Below are 10,024 nucleotides of genomic sequence, written 5' to 3'. Positions count from 1 at the left end.
ATTTAAAATGACTAACATACAAAATATTGAAGAATCTTTAGAGCTCATTTTCAAAATAAAACTAGAATAAAAGCTCCAAACAATTAGTTTAAGAAAAATTAAAAATCAAGAATAACTGATTTTCAATATAAAGAATTTTTCTTCAAAAAATGTTAAATAAAAAGTATTCGATATGAAACATTATTGATAATTTCAGGACAAGGATTATGAAATCTACCAAAAATTAAAATTTACTATCCATACATGAAATTCAATGGCGCAATAATGCCCTTTAAAAAAAATTATTATTACTTCGTTCCTTTTAACATTTTAAGTTTTTTTTTTTCTATTTTTTTAATTTCTGTTAATTTAATTAAAATCTAACTTTTTCTCTCCTTTAAACATTATTGATAAATATAAATAATTTATACAAAAAAAAACAATAAACGTTTTTTTCTTTGAATATCTTTTTATGGTAAGTAAAATATCTTACAGGTTTTCACATTCTGCCAAAATATGAAGAGTAAGTTTATTTATATAAACATTTCAAGACTAAAGGAAATTTACTTCCTGGGGGTCTATTACCTAATACAAAACGAGCGGCAAATTAACCAAACTGGAGTAAACGATAGCCACGAAAAAGATCGATTATGTAAAACGAGAAAGTCGTACGGCAAAAATAAACCGAAAAAGTATTTTTTGAGGCTCCCATGCATTCTAACTGCAGACGTAACAATATTTCGAAAGCTAAACTTTATACTTTTTTCTTAGGCAATTCTCAACCGATTTTCATAAAAAATACTTGATTGAATTTGGAAGGAGTTTAAACAAATACAAATGTGTATAACATGTTTGAAAGACAGTTTATGAATAAAATCAATTTCAAAGTGGAAAATGTATTTTTGGAATTCTTGAAATCTTTTTTTATCGAAACCACATGTTTTGCAAAGGCCTAATGGGTCCTATCCAGGGGAATTTTGTTTCCCTTGGAATTTTTTGTGCGATCGTGAATGTCCTTCGAAATTTATTTCCAGGGAACAAAAAATCGTATGAAATGACGTCTAAATTCCCCTGGAAAATTGTGTGCCGATACCAATAAACTCTGATGGAAACTTTTTATGATCATTTTCATTCCCATGTTTAAAACATGATGTTTAAAACATGGGAAAAATTCCAAGAGAAATTTGTATTCACTATAGCCCCCCTCTTTCTAAAAAAGGTACAAACACTTAAATCGGTTAAAAGTTGAAATCGGTTAAAGTTTTTATTCATTGTTTTTTGTTCTAAAAGCCGTCAACTCTCAGCTGAGTTTTAAAAGTATTGGTATCTTTTAACCAAATTATATTCCGATATTTACCTTTTTTTACTTTTCTAACAAAAAAAAAATTCATCATACATACCATTGAAAGTTTATTTAGGTTTTTTTTTTATAATTTTAATTAATCAAAAATAATATTTGTAAATGAATAATCAAAAATATTTTAACAATTACATATTAATTAAAAATAAATACTAAATATATTCACAGATAGCACAGAAAATACTATTTAGATTGCATCCGTGTCGTCAATATTTCAAATAAAACAAAAATAAATTACATCTATTATTAATTTTTCTTCTATAATCAACTATTTTTGACTGCAGTATTATTCACATCGTAGGAACTGTTTATAAAGTGAACCGATGAAAGGCGACTCTCGCCTGAAAACAATTGTACTGATGAAGTACCTCCTTGTGACTTACTACCAATTTTCGCAGATGAAAGTGATTGCGAAGCCATCGGAGTCGATGTTTTATGTCGATCTAGAGTAGGAACTGCAGCATCATTTGACTGCTTTTGCCCTCCGGATGGTGTGATTGAACCGAGAATAGATCGCAAAATAGAACTCGCTACTGAATCATCACTGAAAGAAAAAGATGACGAGGTAGCAGTTCGTTTAAGGAGTTCTTTTTTAAGAAAATCCCGCAAATTTAATTGCTGTCCACCATCTTCAGTTTGGGCTGTTGTGTTATGAGCTGTTTGGTTTCCCTGAAATAAAATCTATTGAAGTACACTAAAAAAAGGACAAAATAAAAATCATACCTTTTGAAGACTTTTTTCTAAGACTTGGTTAGCATTATTATTTTTTCTCCTCGACGTTAATGTAGATTGCTCTATATTAGACGAAGTACTACTACTAAGAGCTTGCGATTCCAATGTTTTCTTTTTCATCGCACTAGGCCATTTAATTCCAATCTTTTTTAAATCTTCCTCCAGGTTAACTGATTTCTCGTCCGTTGATGTTGAACCTGCAGTAAATTGTATTATACCTGAAATTTCAGCTTCATGATTATTCTGCAAATTAGTTGAAGAACTACCCATTGAACTTGATCCTTTATATTCTTTATTTTCTGTAAAATGATGTTGAAAAGGTTTTGTTATAATATTTCGCAGTTTTAGTTCATTTTCAATATTTATCAATGATGTAGATGAAGAGGAACTATCTGAATTTTTACTTTTTTCAATATTATCCAAACTTTGCGAATCTAATAGATCCGAATTAGAAATTCCCATTTTATCTAAATATTCTTTTCGTGTTGGAAATTTTTTAAAAGAAAGATTTGCTAGTTTCAATGATGCCAAAAGTTCTTCTGCAGCTTCTTTATTTTCGCTAGATGAAGATTTTGCGAGATATTTACTAAATGAAGTGAATTCTTCATAATTAACATTCATACCCTCTTTGGCAAGATTTATAAATTCATTGAATTCTTTTTCAAATTGCAAAGTGAACTCTGGATCAAATTGAGTCATGTCTAAATTATTAATTTTGGCGTAATGTTCAAAGGTAGGAAACTTTTTGTATGGGATTTGATCAACTTTATGGCTGTTGATTTGAGCTTCGGGGTCTTGAATACCGGGAGCGTTGTTGTTAACTGATGTATTAAGTCTAGATGTTGCTGGCGTGTCTATTTCAAAAATAGTTGATAGTTCGTGGGGTACGTCTTCGGGAAGTTGTGGACTATAACGAGTTATAGAAATAGGAGGTCTAGGCTTTTTAAACTGTACCGAAAGTGATTCCGTGGAAGATTGCATTTGACGCATGTCATCAATAGGACTTTCACGTGTTTCTTGAACTGTAATAGGCCTAGACAACGAAATTCCACTATCTCGACTCATTCCTGTGAGTTTGTCTTTCTGAAGAAGTAGAGGAGGTGGAGCCATCTCGGAGGATTGTGTAGGTAAATTGTCTATAGATTTAACCAATTGTGAGTCAAGAATTCTACTAGTACTTTCGTCACTGTTATTGCGACGGTCTGCTGGTAAATCTAAATATTCTGTAGAATTTCGGCCATTTTCACTGGCAGAGGAAAGTGTAGTCTCAAGAATTTTTTGTTTTTCTTTTCGAACTTTGTTGATCATCTCGGTAAGTTCGGCAATTCTTTGAGTGCATGTGTCAGTCATTTGAGTTGATTTATCAACAAGTGAAATTGGCTCTTTTACTTTGTTTATTGGAGGTTTTGGTTTTTTTGATGAATTTTTAAGAGATGGCTTTTTCTTCTCCGTAGGGGGGTCTTTCTTTTTATTTTGTTCTTCTTTGAGTGCTTTTTTCCAAGCAACTTCTACTGTTTTTAGACTTGAATCAGTGGAATTGGATTGACGGAGAGATTCTTCCAATTCTCCAATGAAACTATAATTATCTACAATAAATTTTTCTACATTTTCCAACCGACTAGATGCCAATTTTTCTGTTTCTGCAGCCGATAAATTTGCTGTGGTGTTTATAATGGAATTTGATGGGGTATCAATTTCCGAGCTAGAAACTCCAAGTGCGTTGATAGAAGTTCTTGACATGCCAAGCAATCGTTGCACATAATGCGCCATAAGTGGATTAAGGTTGGAAGATTTTTTTTTAAATTTTATATTTTCATCTTCACTAAGTGTTTCTGAGTGATTTTCTATGACCTGCTTTTTCGAAGTACTTGGAATGTTTTTTAAAATTTTATCAACATTGTTGTTAATTTTACTCGGAAGACTACGATAAGAAGTTGAATTTGAATCGACCGATCGAACTGTTGAAATTTTTGGACGAGTTTTTTTTAGAGCTGGACTTTGAATTAATGTGGATAGTTTTCTTGGACTTTTCGAAGGTAATTTTTTAGCTCTTTTTGTTTTACTATCACCTTTAACTTTAATAACAATTTTAACTGGCTTCTGGTCTACTATAAGCTCTCGTTCATCTTCGAATTCGTCTTCTGAACTTGAAGATTCTATTTGTTCGATAACTCGGATTCTCTCTTTTCGTGGTAATTGCTTGTCCTGTTTAGATTGTTTTTCATGAGGTTCTTTCTCCTTGTCACAATTTTTTTGATATTTAGAACTAACTTGATCATTAGTTATATGTTTTTCAATAATTTTATTAGGGGATTTTTTTAATTTTGTCGGTTCTTCAAATTGTTTTTGTTCAATTGGATCCTGTGATTTTTGTGTGGTTTTATTACTTTGTTCTTGAACAGTTTTGAGATGTTGCTCCTGTCTTTTTGCAGCTTTGTGTATTTCATAAAATTCTTTAACTTTCTTTTCTAAAACAGCTTCTTTCTTTTTTAAATCATTTTCACGTTTTTTAATTGAATCAATTGCGCTATCATCGATTAAAATATGTTCATGTTCTTTTCTAAAATTTGAAATGGAATCCATCATAGTTTGGACATGGTCTTTGTCAGAAGTTTGATCAATTGAACATTTTTCCAGTTCATTCATAAGGTTTTCACGTAGTTTGTTAATTCTATTTAAAAGATTTTGTAACTTTCCGGCTTTAGCATTATCTGTTTCTTGGTTTTGTGTTTTAAATTTTTGAATGTCATCAGCGATTTTTTTACTTCTATCATCAACATAACCCAATAATATGGAATGACAACTATCAGATGAATTCAAAGAATTGCTGCCGTTTTGTGTAAATGCTGAATTTACGTTTAAGCCATTCATTTGATTTCTTGGTTGAAGAAGTGTAGACTCCAGCCTTTCAGGTCTTGTACGATCTATTACTGGACAAGTTATAATCGCCGGCCTTTTAAGGATATCTTCCACGGCGTTATTGAGCTTAGTTTCTTTTTCTTTAGTGACTTGTTGTAATCGATGGGAAGCAAAATGTTGGTTCTAAATGAGTTTAAAAAATATTTTTGAGCAAAGGAGGATTTTAAAAACATGCAAATACTTACATCCGAAGGAAGAACTTGACGTTGTTTGGTTAGAGCATCTAATTTAGCAGACAATTCTTCACAAGCTCGACGGACTTGTTCTCTTTCGATTGCTTTTTGGCATCTTTCAGATGATTTTTGTCTTAAAAATAGAAAAAAAAAAGATTCAAATAAAACAACTGGTCTTTTGAGAGACACCAATTTTTAAGTTTTAAACAATCGTTAGTATCAATATAGTTGCCGTGAAACTTCTTTTAGGCAATACTTTTATCATGACCAAAATGATCGCACATCATATTTATTCTACAGAAAAAAACCTATCATTACCTTAGATCTCATTATTATTGTTCTTTTCTCAGACGAAACAAGAATGAACTAAAGTTCAAGGCTTTGTACAGACCATCCGAAATCCGTATTTAAATTTAGGAGACCATCCTTGGCAAATGCTGAAAAGACACATTCGCGAACGAAATTCGTCTCCAAGTATTCTAGATCAGGTGAAAACTGCAGTGAAAGAGAACTCGTAGAATATTTTACAAGACTTAATTAATTGGAATAAACGGACTACTGTCATATGCGCTAGAGAAGACAATCAGCAGGGGACTCTCGGGGAAGTGTGTTTGAGAGGAGGGCCCCCAATCGTAAAATTTTTAGATTTCATTCAAAATAGGGCTGAATGCCAAGTATTTAATTTTTTCATTCATATTATTAAAAAAAATTAGAAGTTAATATCACATTTCAAAGTATGTATTATGCTTTGTTTGATTTTGTTGATAAAAGTGTTGCTATTTATCATTTTTTCAACATGATGCGATAGCATTTTAAATTAAAGCCATTTACAAAAGTATATAGATAAGATAAAATTTTTAGAAAGTACCTATAATTATCTTAGGAAAGGTATGAACTTTTTTCATTCCTTATTGGGGTGACAAATTAAACCGCAGTGCCTAATTTTATGAGTGTAACATTATTTTTAATAAAAAGAATAATAACTTTTGTTAAAATGATCAAATCGAGATATCTTTGTTTTCATTCGATCCAGCATGGAAAGCATACTCTGGAATAATGTGTCATATCGTTGTATTGAGTCAACATAACATTTTCAGCTTGATAAACCATCAATTCCTACGAAAACACCTTTTAAAATGATTTCAATATCTATATTAAGTACGTCATTTCATTTCTTCTATAAAGGCTTAACTACATACATACATTGGCCCAAAAAGTGAAAAAGTACAAAAGTTAAAATTTACAAACGTATTTGTTTATAGTTTTTCCCGGTGTAAAACTTAAAATAAGGATGCAAAAAAGCTTACTTTTTTGTCTAACAAAACAATTTGTATACCTACTATTTTTCAGAAAAAAATTTCGCTAGTGAGAAAAAAATATTTTTACTTTTGTACTTTTGCAAAAAAAAGTCGTGAATGTAGTTAAAGCTTAACAAAGAATTTTTTAAATATTTTTTTGCTAATTGTTGCAGCAGCCGTTAAAAAAATTGTATAAAAAAAATGTTTGAAATGTTTAAAAAAAAATGTTTTGCCTTTTGAATACATTTATATTAAATTGTATATGTAAATAATATTGGTTTTTTTCTAGCAGCTCTAGTTTTTAAAATATTTACAGCCTTAATCTTTCAAATGAAAGTCTAAAATAAGAAGCGTTTAAAAGGTGGTTAAAATAAAATTTAGACATTTTTTTTTTCTTTAGAATTTCTAAAACAGACAGGAACAACACTTTGCTATCGAAAGTTAGAAGTTTTTCAAAGCCAATTTGACATGATTAAGAAAGGGAATCTTCGATTCACGTGAATCGAATAGCAGAATAGGGTTGTTAATTTTTCCATTTTGGGGCATGGTCATACTTATTTTTAAGTTTTCCTTTTTTTGAGCGTTAATTCAAATTTTCCAGTAAAAATTTATTTTAAACTTAATGTATTTAGACTCAATTAGTCTTAAAATCACATTCGTATCATTCTAGGAGCTCTATTTTTGGAAATATTTCCGTTTTTCTCATTTCGGGATAATTTCATACTAATTTTAAAGTTATGCTTATTTCAACTGTTTGGTAATATTTTCCAGAAAAATGCATATCAAACCTAATGTATTTGGGTTCAGTAAGCCTAAAAATCACACTTTCTTTCTAGGAGCTCTGATTTTTTAGATATTTTCATTTTTCACATTTTGTAACTATATTCATACCATTTTTTTTTAAAGTTCAAAGTTAAAAATTTATATCAAATATAAAGTATGTAGTATCTACTTTTTATAAAAAAAAATTTTTATGAATTTGTTTGCTTTTTTATGTATGAATAATTTTAAAACAGCTCTAGTTTTTAAACTATTTATACATAAAAAAAAAAATCATACACATTTTTTTTTTATTAGTAGAAAAAAACTAATGTTGTTTTCGGAATCAGCACCCTCCTTTAGTAAAAAATGATAAACAACCGTCTGGAATTTTTGTGTGTTGGGCAGTGTACATAGCCCAGTGAAATACGGGTTCAACCTCCGGTTCAATATCTTTGTTTTTGGCATTCTATAATTTACCTCAAGTCTAGAGAAAACTTGTGTCCGCAAGTCGCGATTTTCAAGGTCAAAGCGCAAAATGAAGATTCAAAATTTGCAATAAAATGCAATGGTATTATATACATAAAGGCGTTTCAAAAAAAAAATTGTTTGATTTTCTCCGTTTAGGTTTAGGCAAAAATAGGTCCCTAAAAATATGAGCCCTTAATGTTAATAATTAAGTACGTCCGCATTGCACTTTTTTATTTTCCATAAGAATAACACAGGATTTTTTTTATTACATCTGATCTTTATAACTAATGGAGTATGATTTCCACTACCATGGAGATCAAAGATTATACTGTATACAGTTACAGTGGTATTTCATTTCATCAACTCAGTCAAAAGTTATTCGAGGTCAAAGTAAATTTATCTTAAAATAAAAATCTTTGATCTATATGGCAATTAAATTCATTCTTCATTAGTTATAAAAATCTATGAAAAAATGGTATTTTTTGGGAAAGGGTTAGGATATTTGTGCATTTTTGAGCCTTGTTGCAAAAAATAGATTTTTTCCTTCTTGCGGGGTCCTATCGTAGAACCATCGATATGTGGTTAGATGGGGCATGAAAACTATCATAAACAAGAAATTTTGTCTATATAAAAGAGTATATTTAATGCACTTTGTTGCTATGATCTTAGGGTACTTTTCTACGCTGGATCTACATATGCATCTCCCTAAAAAAAGTTTTTCATGAAAAAAAAAAAAAAACAATTTGAAATTAAGTATTGTCATACAAAGTTCCGAAGATGGTTTGTTGGGCAAAAAATCACATTTTTTACCTTCGGTTAATCCTTGTAAATTTATGCAATCATCTTACCTTAATTTATTCATTTCAGCTTCTCTCGATTCTCGCAATTTAACTTCTATTGCCGCTCTTTCCATTGCATTCAAATCCGTCTCTGATTCGTGTACTTCAACTACAGCATTTGGTTGATCATATTGCTTCTGGAATTTATTATTATAATCATAAAACTGTACTCTAGTATTGGTACTTCGACTTGAACTATTTTTCGAAGCTTGTGTTCCAGTTGTCGTATGTGTACTAACTGGTCGTGAGTTGCCAGGAGATTTAGATAAACCTTCTGTTAGAGATTTATGCAAGTGTGAAGATGGAGATTTAATGGGTGATTTATGGAATCTCGATGTTGTTGCTGTTGGTTGTTGTATAGTATCAGAAGAAGACTTTTGCTGACGAATTATATCACTTATTTGTGTAAAACGTGGTTTTGTCGTCGAAGTGATTGACTTGGCTTCTTCTTCTTCCTTATTAATTGGCTTAGACTTAAGTGGTTTTGGAGTGATTTTGGAAACAATTCTATTGGAATGTTTATTTGATCCAACTTTGGAATGTTTATAAACATTTGAAGTATCAATTAAGGAAGAATCACTTTCTTCTTCTTCTTTTTCTTCTAACAAAACTGAAACAGATTTCTTATTTGCTTCCTCACATTTGGAAACATCTTCAGAATCTGATAGTGATAATAAGCTACTTTCTGAAGAGTCTTCAGAAGACGAATTCATAGAATTACTATCGTCCCACTTTGAACTTGTATTCAAAGCAGTCGATTTAGATTTACTTTCAAAATTGATGTTATTTTTCGTCTTAAGACCCTGTTTTGGTTTTGGATAGCATTTACCAGTTATATCAGTTTGAACATTTGCATTTTTTAAAAGATTTTCCTTATCCACACTTTTCGAAGTGGACGCAGTTTGTTTTGAATGATTAAAAGCTTTTTTGGACTTTGTTACTTTCTTTTTATTTTTGTTTGTATTTTCTAATTGAGCAGCACGATGTGCTGTGCCAATTTGAAAAATTGACGATCGAAAGTCTTTTTCTTTCTGAGCTAAAACATTCTGGCGCCACATTTCCATTTCTTGGGCTTTGATTTGTTCGATTTTTTTCAATTGTTTTTCCTTTTCCAATTCTAAATTTGTTCTCATCTTTTTGGCAATATTTTTGGAAACATCACGAACCTTATTTTTGAATTTATATATATTATATTAAATATAAATAAATTAAATGAATATTTTTGTTATACCTGTTGTATACGCATTTTTCTACGTTCATTTTCGTTTTCTTTTTTAACTCGTTCGGGATCGTTGAGCAAATCATTTCGTTCACAAGAAGTCTTTTTATATTTTCCATTTACAATAATGTTTACAGACATTTCATGAATTATAAAATAAATTGTATATCAAATAAGGAAATACTTTTAAATTGATATAAAATAATTAAAATAGAAAATTAAACAAATTACACAAAAACGACGGTTGAGTTTTTAGATTTTTTTTTCTTTCTTTT

At 30.1% G+C, this 10,024-nt stretch overlaps 1 protein-coding gene across 7 annotated transcripts; it reads right to left on the bottom strand.

Annotated features, from left to right (window-relative positions):
- Positions 1–1,412: 1,412 nt before the first annotated feature.
- LOC129914230 (uncharacterized protein DDB_G0284459) lies at positions 1,413–10,024 on the bottom strand. 7 transcript variants are annotated; one of them, XM_055993373.1, is made up of 7 exons: positions 9,762–10,023; positions 8,540–9,696; positions 5,176–5,296; positions 2,476–5,113; positions 2,338–2,370; positions 2,063–2,268; positions 1,413–2,008 (listed from the first exon to the last, which is right to left on the bottom strand). In XM_055993373.1, the coding sequence occupies exons 1-7, from the start codon at positions 9,888–9,890 to the stop codon at positions 1,604–1,606; spliced, it is 4,689 nt and encodes a 1,562-aa protein (XP_055849348.1). In that variant the 5' UTR covers positions 9,891–10,023; the 3' UTR covers positions 1,413–1,603. The 7 variants fall into 7 exon arrangements, with proteins under 7 accessions (XP_055849348.1, XP_055849351.1, XP_055849346.1 ...); XM_055993376.1 differs by having other exon boundaries at positions 2,695–5,113; XM_055993371.1 differs by having other exon boundaries at positions 2,338–5,113.

This window comes from Episyrphus balteatus, chromosome 3 (genome assembly GCF_945859705.1).
Source record: "Episyrphus balteatus chromosome 3, idEpiBalt1.1, whole genome shotgun sequence".
NCBI classification, from domain to species: Eukaryota; Metazoa; Arthropoda; class Insecta; order Diptera; family Syrphidae; genus Episyrphus; species Episyrphus balteatus.
The sequence above is the reverse complement of the archived record's forward strand: the minus strand, read 5'-3'. Positions and strand labels throughout refer to the sequence as shown.